General features: G+C 43.4%; 1 protein-coding gene across 6 annotated transcripts in view; it reads left to right on the top strand.

The window, feature by feature from the left end:
- Window positions 1-20,807, top strand: part of CAPN13 (calpain 13) — a 47,252-nt gene extending 26,445 nt beyond the window's left edge. For 3 of the 6 annotated variants that reach the window (XM_021274074.4, XM_038175930.2, XM_038175928.2), the window contains exons 12-22: window positions 2,191-2,351; window positions 3,506-3,542; window positions 4,640-4,702; window positions 5,760-5,817; window positions 6,797-6,864; window positions 8,429-8,497; window positions 9,498-9,576; window positions 12,465-12,581; window positions 16,431-16,486; window positions 18,330-18,382; window positions 20,277-20,807. In XM_021274074.4, the coding sequence (XP_021129749.3) occupies window positions 2,191-2,351; window positions 3,506-3,542; window positions 4,640-4,702; window positions 5,760-5,817; window positions 6,797-6,864; window positions 8,429-8,497; window positions 9,498-9,576; window positions 12,465-12,581; window positions 16,431-16,486; window positions 18,330-18,356 (735 nt within the window). In that variant the 3' untranslated portion in view covers window positions 18,357-18,382; window positions 20,277-20,807. Of the gene's footprint in view, window positions 1-2,190; window positions 2,352-3,505; window positions 3,543-4,639; window positions 4,703-5,759; window positions 5,818-6,796; window positions 6,865-8,428; window positions 8,498-9,497; window positions 9,577-12,464; window positions 12,582-16,430; window positions 16,487-18,329; window positions 18,425-18,918; window positions 20,007-20,276 lie in introns of those variants that run through there. The other 3 variants (XR_005264132.2, XM_038175929.2, XM_038175927.2) reach the window with 3 other exon arrangements.
- Window positions 20,808-21,410: the final 603 nt, after the last annotated feature.

Raw genomic sequence — 21,410 nt, 5'->3', positions numbered from 1 at the left:
AGCAGTTTTCCAAAGTGTTTTTGTTCTTGTCGTAGGGAGATTGGAAGGAATTATTCTTAACCCGAAGAATAAAAGGAAGCAAAGATTTCTTTGATCCTAACTTCACATTCGCCCTAACTTCACAATTCTCCTGATCACTGGAGAGTTTTGCCTTAGTCTCAGACTTTGAATAATTGATGCCGTAAGTTTAACAGTTCCTCAGAGGAAGGAAGAGAATGGCTTTGTAGCTCATAAAAACAGTATCTTATATCTGATGAGAAATACAAAATGTAATAAAATGACCATTCCTTCAGGGAGTGGAACTCATTATCCTTACTCAAGAAGATCCTCTGGTGCAGATATCAGCCCTGCAGGATGCTGTGGTGCTCAAAAAGAGCAGCTGCTCCTAGTACGTGGGGAACTTGCTCCTTCCAGCATCCTCATCAGCTGCCCCAGCAGTCACCAGACATGGAGGCCCCTGACTGCTCTAGTATGGTGCATGCCATCTTGATTAGTCACCCATTTTGACAGAAAGGATTCTCACTGAGTAGTCACGGCACAGTTCTGGGGTCCCTTGGAAAGGGGGTTTTGTTTAATCAGGAAGTAGACCAGGAGACAGATTTGGTTCTTGCCTTGTGTTAAAACTTGTTTTTTATTTTATTTTATTTTTTTTTCCCACCTCTAATTGATGCTCAAGTATGTTCATTTCATTTTTTTTTCTTGGCGCATTCCCAAGGTCAGATGAAATTTGATGAGTGTGTCGAGGCTGGGTGACATGACCTCTATGGGGTGTCAGCCCATGGCTCACCTCGTGCACAGGTTGGGCTTGTGGTCCAAGGTCATCTCCCATGCAGGAGCTGGAAGGTGAGGCCAGGCCAGGTGATTACCAGGGACACCGGCATTGTTTTGGAGCAGCTGGTCAGTGAAAGTTTATGAGGGGGTTGTTTGAAGAAGGGGAGTGCAATTGCTAAGATTCACGAGACCTCACTTTTCCTGCTTCAACTGCTTTCATAGCTGGCACTCATCAGCATCATCGTTCATTGCTCAGTATTTATTTGAGACTCATCATATTGTTGCTGTAAAGTAAAAAGTGCATCATCCATTGGCAGGATGAGGGGAATGCAGTACAGGCAAGGATGTGAACCCGAATGGACATATCTGATAGCTCTAGGAATCCTTTGATTAAGTATAGACATGGAGCACTAATACATAGCTGTGAGGTAGGCTTAATGTTGCGTGACAGAGCTGAGCAACCTATAGAGGCTGATTCTTATCTCACACCAGTTTTGACTCCTTTGAGATATTAACCTGCTTCTGCTTTTTTACCAGAAGAAACGTCAAATGAGGCCCAAAAGTAAAAAAGATTATGTCATTTATTTCTTTGCAGCACTGACCATTTCCATCTACTCAAAATCTGGCCCATAAGGCTTGGCAGTCTACATGCCTCCTAGTCCTCTGTAACAGTCATCTTTTTTTTTTTTTTTCTTTTTTTTTTTTTTCTTTTCTCCCAGAATAGCAGTTTTATGTTATTTTCTCCCAAAGGCATGGCTCATAAATAACTCTGCCATGCTTTATAACCATTCTAAATAGAATTTATACACGCTGATGTATTTTGGGGAATATGTTTAGTAAGTGTTTTTTTATTACGCTATCTTTACATGTCCTAATAGTAATAGCTGTTGCATTATATTAGTTTCATCTCAGCAAAAATACTGGAATGACAGAAGAAAGATCAGAATGTTCTGTTTTCTCGTGACACTTGCTGGAAGGTTTGAGTTGTGATTCTTGAAGCACTGTAATCTGGGTGAGATGCTTACTGAGCTCTCTGATGACTCTGGGATATGTTAGGGAAGCATATCAGGGAATCATACCAGCTATCTCAGGGAAGTTTTAGTAAGAGTAATTATCCTTGTTTCCTTGACGAATTCTAGTCTGCTTGATGTTAATAGAATTTCTTATGAAATCCACTTAAACATATTGCTCCTTCCTTTCCTTCCCTTCCTTCCCTCCACCCTCTTGTGTTAGTGGTGTGTTCTTGGACAAAGTTTGTCTCCTAGTCAAAATTTGCATGCCACTGGGAAGGTTAAGGCATGTTAGATGCTGTGTAGATTTAGAAAGTAGTGGGTAAATAAGGCTGCTGCGAGTCCAGTTACTGATTTACTTTGATTCCTGAGAGGGAGAGTGAGATAGCCACCTGTGTTTTTCTTTCAGGAGAACTCCAAAGTTCTGAAACAAGATTTTTCTCTTACTCGAGATGTCACCAACTACTTTACTTTGAGTCCAGGAACCTATGCTGTCATTCCTGCTACAACAGCGCGCCAAGATTTTGAATTCGTCTTACGAATTTTCTTGAAGAATGAATGCTACAATGAGTAAGATAATGATGAGTACTCCAAACAGCCCCAGACTTACAGTGTGCCATGATCTAACAATTCAATGTCAAGATAACTAATGTGGCAATTTGTTTTTAATGCACTCTAGAAGCATGTTGGGAAGCCACAGCTTTGTGTTAAGTGCCATGTTGAGGGGAATCAGCTGTATACAGTCAGATGCACAGGTGGCCACTGCACAACAGGGCAATAGCTCATTGGCAGCCATCGAAGGTCTCAGCTTTGGTACAAAGAGCTGCACAAATGAACAGCAGTTCTGATATACGCTCTGCCAGCTCGTGGGGAAATCTCTCTTAAATAAAAGGAGGACTGGGAGCTTCATTTTCTTAACAGCCATTATATAGTTTTGTATGTTGTGCCGGCTGGACCCTGGATAGGTCATGTCCCACTCTGCTCAGTGGCAAAGAAGCAAAGAGCAGTTAGAGGTTTTGACCCCTTCACGCAGCCAGCCAATAGGCAGGCCCACAGGAGCTCCCTGTGGGTATAAGAGAGGTGTTGAAGGATAAACTTAACAGAAAAATGATATCCTAGCTCATGCAAAGGCAGCTAGTGTCACATTTGCATATAAATATCTGGGTGTGCATTATTTAAAGAGCAAACCCCAGCGCTCAGTGTTACCAAATAACCTTCGAGCATCAGATATCACTGCCTTTCCCTTAGTAAGCTTTGTAGTGATTGCCAGTCTTACGTCACAGGCCCATATCTTAATAATGAGAATGTTTTCTAGGCTTTGGCCTCTGGCTAAAATGGCTCAGAAGAAATTAAGGCAACTCCTTAGTTGTGGAAAACAAATGTGAGAAGTCTGTGCTCTGGGCTAGACTGCCTTCAGTGTGATGATTCATGCACAAGATGGCTCAGTCCTTGGATATATCTCTTTCCAGGAGAGCTTGTGACCCTTATACAGCTTATTCAGTGAGGTAAAGCATGGCTGTGCTGTTCCCATGGGTCTCTGTAGCAGTCACAGCACTGAGAGGCTTGTACAAGGGAGAAGGGAGCATCATCACCATGTGATCAGAGGACACTGTGGGTTCTTGTGTGGGACACTGTATTCTCTGTCTGGGGTCTGCCATGGCTGCAGGTCAATGCTCTGGAAAGGCCCATTTTCTCCCAGTGTGATCCATTTAATTGTTTTTCAGGAACTCAGACTCCCAGATCAGCCCAATGCTGCCAACGGTAAGAATCCTGAAAACTGATGTAGATACTAGTGGTGGTGAATGGTTCCTAGGGAAAGCCACCTCTGCTGACTCCCCTTCCCCATGCACTGGATACCACTCTGCTTTTCTTTCACCACCCAGTTACTGTCCCTCTGGCACCTCAGTTAAAGTGGGAGAGCAAGTGTGTACAGGCTGAGGTACCTCTCTGGAGTGATGAGAGTCACAGCAAAGCTCTTCCTCTTCATTTGTTGCTTTCAGAGCCTGATTTCTGAAGGAAACAAATCTTATACGGTCCCTTTGTTGGCCTGACTGTCCTTCCCACTTTGCCACCTTTAATACATTGAGCAACCAAATATAGCAGGGGGGAAAGCATTTCAAAGGTAGCCAGTTCTTGCACTGTTTATAAAATGGGTATCTATCCAAGAAGGAGATGGGGAAAAACTAATTTAAAACTCTCAACTCAGTGCGACCACTTTTTAAAAGAACTCACACCTGAGAGATGGGTTGTACATGCCTCTCCATGGGAACGGCTTCATTTAGAGCCTGCACCCAATAAAGCGTAGGAGTCCATAGAGGTGGGGCCCAAAGCAGATTTCTTCTGATTTTCACCTAGATATCTTCACAGATGTAAGGGAAATTACACTTCAAAACCAGATGTACCTCTAGTTCAACCTGCATTTCAGCCTGTCCAATCTAGTTACTACCTGCTGCTGGACTTTCCTTACTGTGAACTGTGCAAGTTGCCAGACCTGGAGCAGTCCATGCTGCTGTGTCACTGTTTGCTTGTAAAACCATGCCACTGAGCAGGCTGTTACTTACAGCAGTGCAAAGTCCTTCCCTTTTGATTCATTTTCCAGCCTGCAATTAAGCCCCATTAGAGGCATAGCATAAATAGCGGCTTATCTTTTTCCACTGACAAGCTGTCAGTTTACTTGGCTGTTGTCATTAGCCAGTGTTTTGACTGACAAATTATGGTACCCCCACTTTCTGCTCCTGCTCAGGCAGTTGGGCTGTTCTTTCCCTGCCCTCTCTAAAGCTCTATTTGGATTTGCAGACTGCTGCCTCCAATCGTTTTGTAACTGAATTATTTATGTGCATACTTATTCTTTCATCCAGGTTGTACCAAGACAGAACCAGGACAGCTCCTATAAGGCTATCTTCCTAAGATATGCTAAACAGGTACGCTATCTAAAGCATCTTACTGAAAAATAATAATGTTAAAATTGGCATGTGGACTTGCAAAAAGAACACTAATCTCCAATGTTTATACCAATCCATTTAGAAAAATGCTTTTTGGAAATGTAGCTTCATCTTCAAGTGAAACCCCCCTGGACACAGTATTGATCTACCTGCCAAAACCCCCAGAAAAATGGAACATTCAGTTGGGATAAAATGTCTAGCTCTATATTTCAGAGGAGGACTGGAGATTTACGGTTGTGCTGGTGATGGGCTTGCATATGTACTTTATTTGGCTTTGATCTGTTTATGTACAGAAAGTGATTAGAAAGCTTTGTGTATCCCCCCTCTCATCAGCATCATTTTCCCTTTGCCTTTGCCGCAGTTGGAAATCAGACATCAGTGAGTGCTTGAGTAATTGATTCCTGCTTTTCCTGAGCCAAACTATGTGCATTCACAAGAGATGCTTTTAATGGCTTAATAAACCGTTATAAAAAAAAATGCTTGACTTAGTCAAGAGGAAGAAAAAAAAAATCACTGCCAAAAGTCTTTGCACAGTGGACCTCTTGCAGTTAATATCTGTATCAGTGCATTAAGGTGAAAATGAACAAGGGCTGCCATGCTGAAAGCTCTGGCAATGTCTCGGACAGGGAGACAGTCTGGCTTGCTGCTGGGTTGGGTTGCTCAGAGGGAAGTAGGCAGTGGTGCCTGTTTTTGCATCCCACTCACCCAGCTGCCTGATGTCCTGCCGCTTGGTGACTTCCCAGCTTGGGGGCTGGTAAAGAGGATGTGGCTGAAGTGAGCAAGTGTTCCCATCACCACTGAAAATACCCCGTGCTGGTGGGCAGGCCTGTAACTGCCCTGCACACGCTCACAGAGAAAGGCAGACCATGGTCCAGCAACAAGAAGTGCTTTGTTCTGCTCCTGGGGGGATGCTGCTCATTTATCAGCAGAGGTCCTTCTTGGTTGCCATGATGCATGAGAAAAGGTATTTGGGGCAAAAGTGAGGCAGGAGAAAACTTTGCACTCACAGATCTCTTCGCATTTTATTCTGTGTTAGGGCTCATCTATTGATGCCTCGCAGCTGCGACAACTCCTTAATGAAGTGCTCCTGCAAGGTAAAGCTTTTACAACCCAGCTAACATCTTTGGTACTTCTCTATCCTTAGTCTAGTGTAAATTAGACAGAGGATTTAGTAATGTCCTGATGGTCTTCAAAAAATCCTCAGTGTGGCTTATTACAATATGGGATCTTGAAGAATGAGAAATGTCAACACCCATCTTCCTTTACGTGCACAGCAGTGTGGTTTTATTAAAATAAATAAATAAAATCAAAGTAATGGTCACATGAAGAGGGCAACACAGTCCAGGCTGGCTGCTGGCAGACTCTTTAATGTATGGCCATTAGCAAAGCCATGCATCTGTGTGACACCTGAATTTCACCCTCCTCTCCCAGCCCTGCCCTAGGAAGAGCCCGTGCTCCACAGACCTACGCTGCTCCATTCTGATCCCTGAAGTCCCCACAGTCCCCATGAGCCCTCCTACCTGCTCCATGTCCCACCAGTTCTAGCAGGAACTCAGTCCCCAGCTGGGCTGCTTCAGCAAGGACCACAAGGAGCTGTGTCCCTTGCTCTCTTCACTGTCCCCCCCAGTTTTTCCCAGCTCTGCCCTGGCCTGTGTCACTCCTCTGCAGAGGCCTCAAGATGGCTTTCAGCATTTCCCACACTTCCTAACCTACCCACCTCAAAAATAGTGTGAAATGGTCATACACAAATCTCAGACTGCTCTAGAGCTCACTAGTTCAGCATGGCCCTTCACATCACTGCCATTTTAATAGTCCTTATTCCAAGAGTCTTCTGTTTCCATGCAGAGCAGCTATCTGTGAGCCCCAGTGGGGCACCAGTCCTTAAGGAAGGAAGCCGTAGAGGCATCTGAGACACTTCAAACTCCTTCAGTGGACCTCAGCCTGTTATGTCACCCTTTTTTGTTATGTGAGCCTTCAGACTAGTGTCCTCCTTCCCTCTCACTGGTGGCTTGGATACACATCTGGCACCCCCCTCACTCTCACTGATTCCATCTGTTTTGTCAATCCTTGCAGATGAAATGGCCAGCCTTGGAGGAAAATTCAGCTTTGATTCATGCAGAGGCATTTTAGCTCTGATGGATGTATCCTTTCAAGCAGAAGCAATAAACTTCCCAAGTGCAGCCCATCCTTTCCTTGAGTTATGGCTGAGCTGAGCCTCCCAGTGTAAGAACCTGCAAGTAAATATTAGCCTCATTCCTCAATAAATAACTCTCATGGAGGATACGCAGGACTTTGCCATGCATGCCCTAGCTCTGGGAAGTCTGCTACATCCACCTAGCTGCTAACTCTTGGCTTTCACTTCCCAACCTGTGGGACCTAGGGCTTTTCTAAGCTTCACCCTCAGTGCAGGCCACAGACAGGGCCTGAGGTGAGGAGGCCGTGCAGAGCCTAGACACAGCTCTATGCTCTCTCTTCCCTTACAGCTGAAACCACACGAGACTGTGATGGCAGCTGTAATGGCTTGCCAGCATTGACAGCGAAGCTGGGGAGAGAAGTGTTGCCCCTGTGTGTGTGGGGGGAAGCAATGTCACTGCCCAGTCACAGTCACATCCATGCCTTACAGGCTATTCACCCTGTCCAGTGTATCTTCCCTGTTTAAATGGATCACAGTCTTTTTACTGTTAAAAAGGACAACATTGAAAATACATTACTGGCCATTGTAAAACAAGAGGGCTCCTTGATGAAAACATTAATTCTCCCTTGTGTGTTCTCTCCCACTTGCTAGTTCACTGTCTCTTTTCCTCCATGCCATGGCATTACTTTGAGATATTGTCAGACTTCTAGAAGCTGCTAGGGAATGAATGAAACTCACCTGCAATCCCTCTCTCTTTCTAGCTTTCTGCATCTAGCAAGCAAAAGAGATTTTTTCCCCCTTTCCAAATCCCCTCCTGGGTTCAGTGAACACTGTGAATGCATGGCACGTGCAGGGAGCTGATGAAACCACTGCTCTGCTTTAATTCAAGATGAATTTTTTATTCTCTGTACATACAGCCTAGGTACAGCGTGACCTATCCTGGCCTGCAAAGACAGTATCAGCTTTTTTTTTTTTTCAGTCAGTTTTCACCCCTGGGCTCCTGTTGCTCATGGTAGGGAAGTGTTCTCTTGCCCGCAGCATATGCATGGCTCAAGGGCTGCTGCTGGCTTCTGAGAGCAGGCACTAGGATCTGCTCCTTTGTACTCTTGGCTCCTTCCTTGTCTGTTCTTCCAGGAGGATCCAGTCAGAGCTGATGTTGTGCTGCCCCATGCACAAAGGCACCTCAGTGTGCGCACATGGCCTGGAGCATGCGGTTCTGTTCCTTCCCAAGAGCTGCTGTGCTCTGTGGCTAATGTCAGCTGAAGTTATCACTGCAGGACCCCTTGTGGTTAAAGACATCATACAAGTAGAAACATTTTGTTTGTGAGCACAGGTGTGAGCAGCTGTACAAATTGCCAGAAAAAAAAAAAAAAAAAAAAAAGAAAGAAAAAAAAAAGTGAACTTAACTCCTAGAATAATGGAGACCAAAAGAGATCTCAGCTTTCTCAACACAAAGTAACAAACAGAAATGATTACATCTTCAGACTTTATGTGAAGACAGCATTCTCAGGAATGAAGACATGATCAGTTTTAGCTTTCATTAGCTGTTCAGTTCTTAACTAAATGCACAGACGAATGCGAATGGACGACTCACGCTGCAGGAGTTCGGGAGCCTCTGGCAAAAACTCACCAAGTACATGGTATATGGGGGGAGATGATCTCTCTTTCCTACCTTACTGTACTCCTGGGTTTTTCATCACTAGGGTGCAGACACTCTGTGATATTAAAGTACTGCAGGGAAAAATGTTGTGAGGTTTACATATCTAGTGGGTCAGATTTCTATCCTCTCATGCAAAGGCTGAGAGCTCAAGAAGCAGTGAGGTGTGAAGTGTTCTGAACAAGCAACCAAGGGTTTCATAAAGCAGGGAACACTGAGGAGGCAACTTTTCTTAATGCTTTCTGAGCTGAAATGAATTATTGAACAAAGTCATCTGAAAAACATCACTTGTTGTAGTTTGTAGCAGAAATGTGTAGGATGTGTTGAAAGTTTTCTTGAGATAAATGTCTCTGCTCCAAGACAAGCATTAGCTCTGGAACCAGTGAGAACAATAGCCTGGTATTTAGGGTCCCACCTAAATTCAGGCAGCTTGTCTGAGTGAGGTTCTTCTTCCTCCAGTTTTGCTGCAGGAAGGGAAGGTTTCCTGAAGCCTCAAAGTTTGGTGGGATGTACTTTGTTTCATCCTCTCTCGGGGTAGTCTGAGGTCACCTAGGACAATAGGGTGCCAGTTCCCCATTGAGCAACAATGCCCTTCCCACTAACAGCACCTCAGGGGTGGTTTGTTGGGAAGGATGACCCCATGCCATTCTGGCATGCAGGGACTCCTGGCAGATTTGGTGTGTCATAGACAATGTCTTTTTGTCAATGGAGGTGTAAGCATTCCTGTTTCTGCCTGTGCATGCAAACCAGGGAAAGTGAGTGAAAAGGCTTCAACACACCCAAACCTGGGATTTCTTATGTTGTAATATATTGATCAGGACTTGTAGTAATGGGTCTTTGTCAGGGTTACTCTATCTTGTCTGTTGAATTTCCTTACAGCAAATTTATTAAGGAAGGAAAGCATCCTACATAATTAAATGTACTGGTAAATTTGGGGAATGGTGATAATGTATTTGAAATCTGCCATTATACTGTTTTTTCAGGATATCTTCAGGAGGGAAGACAAAAATAATTCTGGATTTCTTGACATATATGAACTGAAGAGTGCAATACAGACAGCAGGTATGTCCAGATAGGCTTAGCAGCTGCCTTTCCTGTCTTTGCAGGAAAGGATGAAAAAGAGAGAGGATGAAAGAGTTTCATGAATAAAGCGGTTTGGATTACACAGCAGTGCCAGTTAGATCACAGCTCTGCTTAGAGGACTGCATTATTTCAGGGCATTGAGACAGAAAATTCATTTCAGGGACTAGTCTTTTCCTTGCTGCACAGCCTTGTGCCCACCCATGCAGCATCATCCACGCTTTGCACTGCAGCAGGGGAGCCAAGAGAGAGATGCAAAGAAGCACAACATTGGCCAGAGCCTGCAGGGTCTCTGTAGGTCATGGACAAAATACACATCAGGGGAAAGGAGCAAGGAGGATGCACATAGCCCAGTTCCTGCAGTTACTGTCCATGGCAGTGACTAAGTCTGTAAGGGAAAGCCACAGTGACAAACATTTATTTAGTTTGCACTGACCTCTGTTGGCTACACAAATGCTGAAACTTGCAGTGAGTGCATGGTACCCCTTCACACAAGGAAAACGTTTTAGCTGGACCATCTCTCCAGAGACGTTGTTCAAGAAATACAGCTCATAGACATCAACACTCTTGTAATTGCACAGTAGAGAAACTCCCATTTGGGTACCTGGAGCTTGGTGTGGTGGTGTCCCTGTGAGGAACCTGGTGCAAGAAGCACTATCCGTGGAAACCATCAGCTCAAAGGGTGTGTAAATTTTTGTTCCTGAGAGGTAGGCAGAGTGCTTGTGTATAACTAAGGAGTGCAGCACTAATGTGCTAAATGTCAAAAGAGAAACTGCCAGGGCAGTTCTGTTAGAAAGGCACTAGTGTGTAAAACTGTGAAGTCCTGGCAGACAAAACAGTGCAGCTATCTGAAGGGATAAAAAGGCATTATTAAATGGCAAGTTCATTACATGTTAGGTTATAAGTAGTTCTGAGAGGAGAGGGGAAAAAAAGTTGTAAACTCATTCTTATTATCTATTCAGCCATGCAGCTGCATTTGTATTTGGCTATGCGTTAGGATGATCTTGGTCCTGCCTTTGAAGCAGGAAGGAGTGGGCAGCCCCAGAAAAAGTCTGAGAATGGCACTAATGTACTGAAATACAGCTCTAAGTCAGCTGTGCCCTGAAGTGTTCAGTGACCAGCTCTTCCCAGTGAAAAACTGGAGCATGAGCTTAATTTTCACTGTCATCCTAATGCTTCAGAGCATTATAGGATGGGTCAAATCTGCCAGAGTAAAGCAGGCTAGCTGCATTAACAGCAGTGCTGCCCTGATGTGCAGGAGCACTGGCCTTGGATATTTACAGACACCTTTCTGGCAATACTAAATGCGTCAAAATAATGTAGAATAGGGAAACATAAAGTCACTGTCTTCAAGTTTGACTAAAACCAGAGCAAGGAATCCAACAGAGAAAAGGTATGGGTGTAAGCTCACAGAAAAAGCAATAGCACATAACTGAAATATCTTGGAAACGGAGAGGATTTACACTTCAGTATTAATGGGGTTAATTGAGAGACATTGCCAGGTGAGTACATTTCAGAGCAAGTGTATCCCAGACTGAACATGCCAAACTGTCAGTGTTTTACTATTGTAAGATGGAGTTAGAGCATCTCTCAAGCAACACTGCCACGCTTACTGGAATCTGTTTTCCAGAGAGAGTTTGAATGTATTCCCACTGCCTTCAAAGGGTTAAAAAAGAGATAGGATTCATTTCTCACTGCTACAGTGGTTCTTGGCAGGGTTTAAAACCAAAACAAAGAAAAAAAATCATTAATGATATATTTTTAATCACCAAATTTTCGTCATAGAAAAATAATCTAGAATCAAGTTTATTTTAATTTGAAGCATAAATGTTTTTCCTTTATTTAAATATTCAGCATTGTGTGTTCAATTCCTGCTGGAGGCATTCTCCAGCTATGCTTATGCAACCAGATTTTGTCAATGCTGGGTGCTAACCCACCTCTATCAGCTGCATCTCCCCCTACACAGGTGCAGAATATAATTTTCTTCTTTTCTGCTCACTCAAATTGGCTCCATTATGAGTTCATTAAAATTGAAAAGTTTAGAAATGGTTGGAAAAAGCGGGAGAGCCACTTCACTTGCAGCTGAGCTGCTAAAAACTGGGGCTGAACAAATGAGACTTTTTCTGAAGTCTCAGAGAATGCATGAACTGAAGCTATCAGTCCAGCCCTCTGCAGAAAATTTCTTTTATTTAGTAAATCAGCTTTCAGACCAAAATATATTTAAATCATTTCTTGTGTATCCAGCACATTTAGAGTAGTTTTATTTAACTAATAAAAGGCTCATTCTAAAAGGCAATTTTTGTTCATTCAATTGAATATCAATTTCCATCCAAATAGACTGTGACACAAATACTGAATAATCAGCTAATAAAAAAGAAATGAACACTTTACCATTTTCTAATATAAGAGAAAATGTAAAAATTAAGAATCCTGGGTATGCTATACTGCATAATAGCATAAGCACATGGTATATCCCCGCTTAGCAGAAAATGCCAGTGGCATTGTGCTTTGCTCAGACTTTTAACAGTCATGCACAAAGAAAATCACCCTTTCTAACAGAAAATAAAAGCTAACATTGCAAAGTAAGAAAATCCTAGAATATTTAGCTGTGTTTCTTGCTTGCTGACCTGCACCACAGTTTGAGTGAGTGACCAGAAGGGCTTTGATTTTCCATCACTCTACCCCAAATCTTGTTCCCAAGCCCGGGGGGAATGCAAGATGCCTTGCAGGGACTCAGAGGAGAACCAATCTGGCAGGATGCGAGGACTGAGGGGAGGCCACAGCTTCTTTGAAGGGTGCACAAGACCAGTAGGGCCAGCCTGTCATCCTGCAGTGAGTCCCAAGTGTTGTCATTCCCCTCTGCTCTACAGGTCTGGCCATCAACGAGCAAATCCTGCACCTGGTGTCCCTGCGTTTTGGTGATGTTACCAGGAGAATTGGCTTCTCTGACTTCATGTGCTGCATGCTGCGCCTTGAAACCATGACCTGTGAGTCTTGGCACTTGGGCCTGGGATTAGGCAAGGGGCAGGGCAGCTTTATCACAGGGGAGCCTGCAAAACCAGACAGAGCAGTGAAAGGAAGCAAGGGGAAAAGTGCTGGACGCAGTAATGCAGGTCTACAGATCAGCGTGGAAATAATGAACTGCCAAAAGTCCAGGCATGGCCCTGGCATCCCTTTGGGCAGGCTGTTTGCCAAAAGCCAGGTTCTCCTCCTGCCTAAGGGGGAAACCAGCGTGGTGCTGGAGAAAAGGGCTGGGAATACAGCAATGGGTGCACTAAAAAGGGTCAGGAAGAAAGGATGGCCCCCAGGCTCCCATCAGATCCCATCAGAACACCTGTAGCCTGCTGCAGCACCATGCTGCCCGGCGCAGCAGCAAACGTAATGTATTTTCAGAGCTTCTTCAGGGGCTACTGCTGACAATACTTTTTGCTGCATGCATTTAGCCTGACCTCTGCAGGCTTATTTTGGAGCTCCCATGCACTAAAGAAGACTCATTTTCTAAAATGTCCCTGCACTGGTGCCCTTTAACACAAGCTTGACTGCATCCTGTTCTGCAGCAGAGCTTTCTCCAGGGTGGCATTGTCAGTAGCATAGAAAGGACACTACCCAGTGAGGAGGAATGACACAACTGGGGTGGTTTTACCTTGTACTGTACAGTACAGTACCTTGTACAGCCCCAGTAAAACAACACATCTCAAATAGAAGGGTTTCTGTTTTGGTTAAAAGTCAGGAAGTCTAAACCACAAGAAGAGTAAGTGCCTTTTTCTTTTTTAAACCAGAGAGATGTTCCCACCAACTTCAGTACAGTTCTCTCAGCTTTTTGGTAAGGAGAAGGTGTGAGATCCTTCTCAGTGAAACACAAAAAGCGATGTAACTCCAAGACTCATTGACTCACTTTGGAGAATTAGGAAGCAAGTATTCTTTATTAACAGCACTGGGTACGTGGGAGATGGTACTTACTTATGGTACGGTGATATACATATTCATACAATTTTCCAAGAAAGGTCAGGATTTATGTTAATGTTTCTGAGAACGAATTATCATATTGTTCCTCCTACTTTCGTATGCACAGTACCCTCTGGTGGTCACACTTTGGGGTCTTTCTGATGAAGGCTCTTAGTCTTCTTCACCTTGTACTTTTTCCCATTTTGCGCACTCTGTCATTGTTGACCACTTCAGCAGTTTTACTTTTTTCAAACTCAGCTAAGTCAATTGTTTGAGTTCTACTTTGGGCACCGTGTTCCTTCTTCAGCCTTGATTTTATGGCTAGAGCTGAGTCTTGTTGTGTGAGGCTGATCCAACAATTTAACAATTTCAGCAATCCCTTCGGTTTACTGTATGACACATTTTGTTTTTTATACTCATTGCTTCATTGGTGAGAAAACAAATCCATTTCCTGTGTTGTGTCTCTCTATTGTCTGCCAAGGAAGGAGTGCTTGTAAACAAAAGTGCCTAAAAGTAAGGGTATTCTTTTTACAAAAACATAGTTTTTACTACTATAATTATAAGCATTTTGACTAGAAATACCGATAGTTAAATAAATCCAGCAATTGTAACCCATGTGCTAAAACACAGCGACACCAATTTAGCTCATCTTTGGAATGAGCTGGGTTTTAGCGGCACACGGAAATGAGCATTCATTTTTTGTGCATGTTTTACCACTGATGTTTTATGGGCTCCCAGTGGTCAGCGGATCTGCCTGGGTGATGCTGCCTAAACGTCCATTTTAAGAAAGTACAGAAGCAGCTCAGAAAGTCAGAACATATCCTGATTTTAACACTTTCATTAAAATCAGGCAAGTTTTAAAGACCCATATTTTTATGATGTCACTTGCTGTAGATAAAAATTCTTATACCTAAAGCAGGACAATAGCATATTTTTTTAACATCATAAAAATATCCTCTTACATTTTAAGTGCCAGAATAAAGATAACTCCCTTAGACTGATTTGGAAAATAATCTCTGAAGTTTCATTGCTGTCTGTAATAAGTGTCTAAAATGCTCTCAAGTCTTTAAGTTATCATTTTACAGAGGGTTTAATATGGAATACATTTTTCAAATCATTGTGGGTAAGATTTTTAGAGGAGAGGAGGATAAGGGAGACAAATCTGAATAAAAGACAGTACACCTTTATGATGATGTGAATGCAGCAATGGAGATAAACCTGTCCCATTAAACCATTACTCATCCTTTCAGGATAGCCAGTGAAGAGATGTGACTCAAACCAAATGTAGCAGCTTCTTTCCGTACTCTATTTAACTGGAGGTAATGAAGTTGTAAAGGGGCAATTCTGCTTAAAGGTAACTTCAGCACTGCAGTTTGTTCCTAGAAAGACTACTGAGTGCAAGCAGCCCTGCAAATACGTCCTTGTCAAGGGATTGGGGGCAACATGGTGATTATTTTGTTCTATACTCTTTCTCCAGAACAGTATATAACGGTTGTGTTTCTGTTAGCCATGCCTTCGCTCTGCCCTGGGTCATAAAGGTAGCTCTGGATGCCTGTGAGCCCAGGAAAAGAGTGTCCTAGGGGGCTGATGAGGAATGGGCCCTTATGCCCTCTTCCTATACCCTCCCAGCAGCCTTCCATTTGTCTAAAGCTGGATAGGTTTTGAAACATTCATGAACTTACAATGCCCTTTCTATTTGGGGTGGGAAACACGCTCCTAGAGAAATGTTTTTGCTGTTTACACCAGCACATTTCTAAGAGAAAAGTAATATCAAAATAAATAGGAACTTGTAATACTGTTTCTACTTCATCCAAATTATTGGGTTTGAACATTTCTTCTAGACAAACAAATAGAAATATGCTCATAGAATATCAATATTGAATAGATTTAAATTTTCTGATGGCAATGTGTACTGCCAGAAAACTTTAAGCAACGTTAATTTCAAATTCCAGATGAATAACAGCAGCATCTGCATTTATATTCCGTGGAAAATGCTTGTAAGGCATAATAATGACTTCAAGAGAATCGCTTTCCTCAGGCCACACCGTGATTGCTCACTGCCAGGGAGGATGGAAAACGACCAACAGAAAGTCTCCCTGTGGGAAGATATTTTTCATTAGTTCACCATTTTCCTGTCATTCTTCAGGCACAAGGTCCTATCGAAACAAATTATGAGTAGATGAAAGCAGTTGCACTGAGCACTCCTGTTCCTACATTAAGGGCAACGAAGCTGGTGAAAAGTGTAGAAAACAAGTCTTACAAGGAGCAACTGGGGTTGTTTAGCCTAGAGAAAAGGAGGCTCAGGGGAGACCTTATCACACTGTATGATTACTTTAGAGGCTATAGCAAGGTGGGGATTTGTCTCCTTTGCCAAGCAGCAAATGGTAACATGAGGGGAAATGGCCTCGATTTGTGCCAGGGAGGCTTTAGTCGGATATTAGGGGGAACTTCTTTACTGAAAGGGTTGTGCAGCATTGGAATAGGCTGTGTAGGGAAGTGGTTGAGGTGCCAACCCTGGAGGTCTTCGAGAAACATGTATACGTAAAACTCAGTAGCATGGTTTATATTAATTCTAGGTTAGAGGTTGGACTAGGTGATTTTAGAGATCTACAACCTGAATAATTCTACGATTCTATGTTTTTTTCCAAATTCTGGACCTGTAGTTGGGATGTTTTTACAGGCTGTAATGCAAGGGCTAAGGCAGAGGGGTACTCAGCACAGAAATAGTATCTGGGTAGGCAAGACATTGCACGTGGACCCCTGAGCAAGGCAGAGAACCCCAGCACAAGGACCACAGCTCTGCTATTCGGCTGCTATGAACTTATTTTGCAGACTGCATTGCGTTCTTGCTTCCTCGTCACGAAATAAAATTTTCTTTGTTCTATACCTAGATGCATTTCAAAACTTAGCAAATGGTGGACCACAACTTTTCGTGACGGCAATGGAGGTAAGGCTGCTTGTTCCTTCTTTCCAGCTCCACAGTGGGACCATGCTAGCAGGATGAAACTAAAGGTGGTGTGGTAGTGCTACGAATGTTGCCATGAGTTTTGCTGCTGACGCCAACAGTGGCAAAGGTTTTGCTTGGCTGTGTGTGCTTAATGGACAGCCAGGAAGTATTTCTCTGGGGCTCTCCAGCCACAGTCATGCAGCCTTGCTGATGTGAGGACAGCTCTGTGGTGGCCATCCATGTCCAAAACACTTGGTCTTCCCTTGCTGCCCCCATCCTGTCATTGGTGGGAACATTGCATTGGGGCGAGACAAAACCTGCATCCCCCAGGCCACAGGGAGGAGGTTGGAGGCATTGACTTCATGCCCAGGGTGCATTTTGGGGACAAGGTTTGCTGATCACCCAAATACTCAATGCTCTGGAGCTTCATCAAGGTGAGATACTAGTGGAGCAAAGCAGACAAGGCCAGGAAGGTGGCAGCTGTGCCCAGAGGATCTTGGCAGAACAAAGTGGGTAACATGGGGTCAGCTTGCAATGGGGAACCAGGGCTCGGTGAGACATGGACGCTGATGAGCAGCAGGTGATGGCTGTAATATTTACCAAGGAGGTTAATATTAGAGCTGCAGCATTCCCCAGGCACGGGTTATGTTTGTAGCTGCGGTGATGCTTGGTGCAATGAACGGCCAGTGTAAGAGCATCACGGTCCTGTCCTGTAGCCTGAGAACCTGTCTGTGCTTGAGAGCAACAAAATTGGTGTCTTCAATGATGTCATCATGCAGGGCTGAAAAGTGAAGAAAACTGGCAATTTCCTCCTGAAAAGTACCCACTCCAGTGGAGTATGATAGGGGTGGGAATGGTCAGAACTGCTGGGTGTCTCACACTGCTGGACTTTTCTGGGAATAAATTCATACAGCAACCACCAGACAGCATCGTGGCATGGAACAGGCAGAAAATGGGGAGTTTTCTGGCTCCTTGGGGATTTTGGTGGGGGGGAAAGGGTGTCTGGGTGGGAACGCTTTGTGGCAGGGATGCACAGAGGCAGGAAGATTTAGGGAGATGGCGTCATTGCTCCAGTGCTTCACCTTCTGGTTGTGCATTTTTTCCCTACTTTTTTTTTTTTCTTTCTTTCCATTTTCCTTTCAAAATACATATATAGCTTATTTATTTATTTCTTTATAAAGCTTATCTACCGTCTTCTGTTCAGGCAGCCTGCCGTTGCTCTACCCTCAGCACAGCTCCTTCTATCTGCAGCTCATCAAATGGCTGGTGAAAACAGAATCCTATTTAAAAGTATTGTGGAAAAAAGAATAAAATCACAAATGTGGCCTGCACAGTTTGTCGTGTGCCCCCCCCCCCGGTTTCCATGGCAACTGCCCGCCCCACACAGGGCACTCTGGGAGTTGTAGTTCCTCCACCACCAGGCCATGCTGGGGAGAAGATGGTGGCAAACCCCCCACTGCCCATCCCCTTCCCAGAGGGGGAAAAAGGGTGTATTGAGAGATTGTGCTTGGGTTTGTGCACAGTCCATGCTTCCCTCCATAGGGTTTGTGGTCCCTGTGTGTACCTACAGACCCACAGGTGGGGGCCACAGGTAGATCACCATCCCTGCAGGGATTGCTCCTGTTGCAGCTACTGCAATTTGTAGTGGAAAGTAACTTATGGAAGGTTTTTCTGCACCTGAATTGTAATAATGGAAAAAGACAGCCCCAAAACCCAGTAACGGTTCTGTGCAGGACAAAAGGACTACAGTGACTGGGTCCCAGCCTGAAGGTACCAAGACATAAGTCTCAAGATTTGGTGTATCATTACTATCTAAATGTGCCTTTTCTTTTCCTCTTCCCAGTGGCTGACACTTGTCATGTACATCTGAAGACTTGTCTGAGCTCAATGTGGCTGGTGAGAAATCTCCTCAGTACTATACACACTGGGACGAAAGGGGTAGGTGCCCTTACGTTGGCCACTATGAACACGGGTGGGCTGCTTTACCTAAAGCTCACCCTGAGTTATGGTTGGTTTTGAGAGGTAGAGAAAAGGTGAGAGCTGGGGAGAGGTTGCCAAAGGTGAGTGCTACAAAAGGAATTGGACTTCAAGCAATTTTTTATTTTGAAATAAAGTGAACTGCTGATGGTGTTATCAGTTGCTCAGACCACCAAGGGCTCAGTTAGCCACTTGCCCTCTCCTTCCTCCTAAGGTGATACATTTTCAGTAGATCAAGTAGTAGAATTTATCTTTTTTGTCTTCTTTTGAGAGATGGAACTACTCCTTCATATCTTACATAGAACCTGCAAATTTAAAGCCAACTAGAGGGTTAAGGATATAACATTTTTAGCCAGTCTGTTTTTATGTTTTTGACCAAAGTGTGTAATTTAATTTACCTTTGAACATCAATCCCCACCTTGTGTTTCATTTGATGTTTTTTCCTTTCATGTCAGGCCTGGAGAGTTTACCTGAATTTCCCAACTTTGCTAGTTGGTTCTAGTGAAGGACTCTGCTTTTTCCTACAAAACTTGTCCAGTTTATTCATCCATAAACCACCTCAGCTACTGTGCTTCTGGCAATCCACTGGAATGCAGCTGTTCCCAGTTGCAACGGTAAAGCATTAGTGCTGGTCCCAGACAGTTAGCACTGAGGAGAAAACGGGGACAAAAACCCAGTCCTTAGAAAAAAGGCACAATGAAGAGCCAGAAGCCTCCTGCCATTGTGTTGAGGTTGAATCCAGGAACTCACTGAGCACCCTTGGGCAAAGTCACTCACTTGTCATACCAACCCTGATCAAAACTGAGTGAAGAAAAATAAAAAAAACATGCCCCCTCTTCCCCCAGGATTTTAATTGGAATTCAGGAACTGCATCCATATGAGTCTTCTTATAGTCAGGTATTGTGATAAATAATAACACATAAGCAGAATTTCTGGTATCTCACATCCTATTTCTGAAGGTCGTTGACATTGGATGCCAGCTTCAGTGAGAAGTTAAAGGAGAAATACATAACCTATTACAGGCCCCAGGGGAGAGAGCATGGTGGATTCAGACCCAAGACAGGGACAACTCTGTGCCTTTCATCCTTGGCTGCAGGACATCATTCATGCTCAGCTGCTCCTCTGTCTTGTCTGCTAATTGTATCTGGTAGACACAACTGCAGCAGCAGCTGAGCTTTACTGCCCATCACTGTGAAGCTTTCTCCCCTCTGAGCTCTGCTTGTACATAGTTATTTACCTAAATGTTTGCCTTTTGCAGACTTGCCTTGGACAAAACTCTTTCCCTTTGTCACAACAAATCTGTATTTTGAGGTATTGATGTTGTATAGAAACATGTTATTCATAACACAACACCTGCCCCTTGCACCACACAATGTCATTATGTAAATATGAGACTCAAAGCACCTTGTTTTGGGGGATGAAGTTGCTTAAATTGCTGTCTGAAAAAGATATTCATAGTCTATTTAGTCTCCTTTCTTCCTTTCATGAATCATTCATAAACTGATCATAAGTTCTGCAAATATATCATTAATCACAACTTTCACTTAACGGTTTTGAATGAAATTATACCTTTAGGGTGTTCGTAAGCAGTTCACATCAACAATTTACCAGTTGCTTACAACTGGTGATTGGGCAGTCACAGCATGGGCCCCTCAGAGAACTGAAACTCTCTCAGTTAGAGCCTAAAAAATCATGAGTGATGTGATGACATGTGGATTTTGTTGGAAAAAAATCTGTTGGAAAAAATACCCTCAATTATTTCTAAAGACTGGTCTCCAGCTGTCTGTGTTCTGAATGAGTCTCTTTGCCTTAGTTTTAGGTGGCTTTTCTGCTCCTTGGTGTGAGACAGCTTGAAGCCATCCCATACAGAAGCCATCCGTGGGGCTCTTGAAAAAACAATAACTGTGAAGGCATGAGGTCAGGCTTTCTTATGGATAGTCACTTATGCACAATGGCACTCAGATGTGTGGACTGATAGCCCTTCTCAGGTGAATTGGAATTGTTTTGGAGAGAGAAGAAAGAGATCCATGGGGAAGCTGGTAGTACCTAATGGCCTAGGCAGGCTGGAAGTGCTGACTGTAGTCGCCTCTCATCTTTGTGTAAATAGTATGGCTGGTTTTCCTGCTTCACAGAAGCCAGGAGCAGCTCTGTTAACTCCCTTGCAAATAAGAACAGAGTCAGGCCGTTTATTTGCAAGGACTGTTTATTGCTTAGGTAATAAAACCAATTACGACAGTTTTTCTGAATTAATTCTTAATTTGCTTTTGTGACATTTCTAAATGCCAGAAAAAGGTTGAAGAAATTATTTGTAATTAATAAATAGCACCAGGAGATTTGCAATTTATTTTTTTTTTACACTTTATTAAAAGATAAGGAAATCTTGTGTATGCTCCTCAGCTGTAGGGATTCAACTTTACTTGCTATGTAAATGAAGAGGCATATTAGAAACATAGAACATTGTTCAGTGGGCTTTTTTTGTCTGATTTCCAGTGTGTGCATCAGGACTGTTTGGGAAGAGACAATTTTATCTGAATTGCATTTTCTTTCTCTGTCCTGAAGTCTTTAAAAGGGCTTCTTCAGATAAAATTGCTGCTCAAATATTTAACTTAAATATGCTAAGTAACTGTAGCCTCTCAGTAGCCCACACACAAACTCCACTTCCATACTTTTATCATGATGATAAAAGCAAATCTAGTGATCTATTCCATTCAACTATTGAATAAAAATATCTCTGAAGTCTCTCTTTGTGTAAATGCCAAAAAGATGGATGCAAATGTTGATGGATGAAAGCAATTCAGGGTAGTCATGGCAATATCATTCATACCATGCCTCACCCAGACCCTCTGCGCAATTTTCCATCAAGGTATCCACACACAAGCCACAGATTCACTCATCTGGCAGTAAGGCATTACATGCTGGAGCAACAGCTACATCACAAGGTAAAGTT

The sequence above is a fragment of the Anas platyrhynchos genome, chromosome 3, assembly GCF_047663525.1.
Source record: "Anas platyrhynchos isolate ZD024472 breed Pekin duck chromosome 3, IASCAAS_PekinDuck_T2T, whole genome shotgun sequence".
Lineage (NCBI taxonomy): Eukaryota > Metazoa > Chordata > Aves > Anseriformes > Anatidae > Anas > Anas platyrhynchos.
Note: the sequence above shows the minus strand (reverse complement) of the source record. Positions and strands in the feature narration are given on the sequence as shown.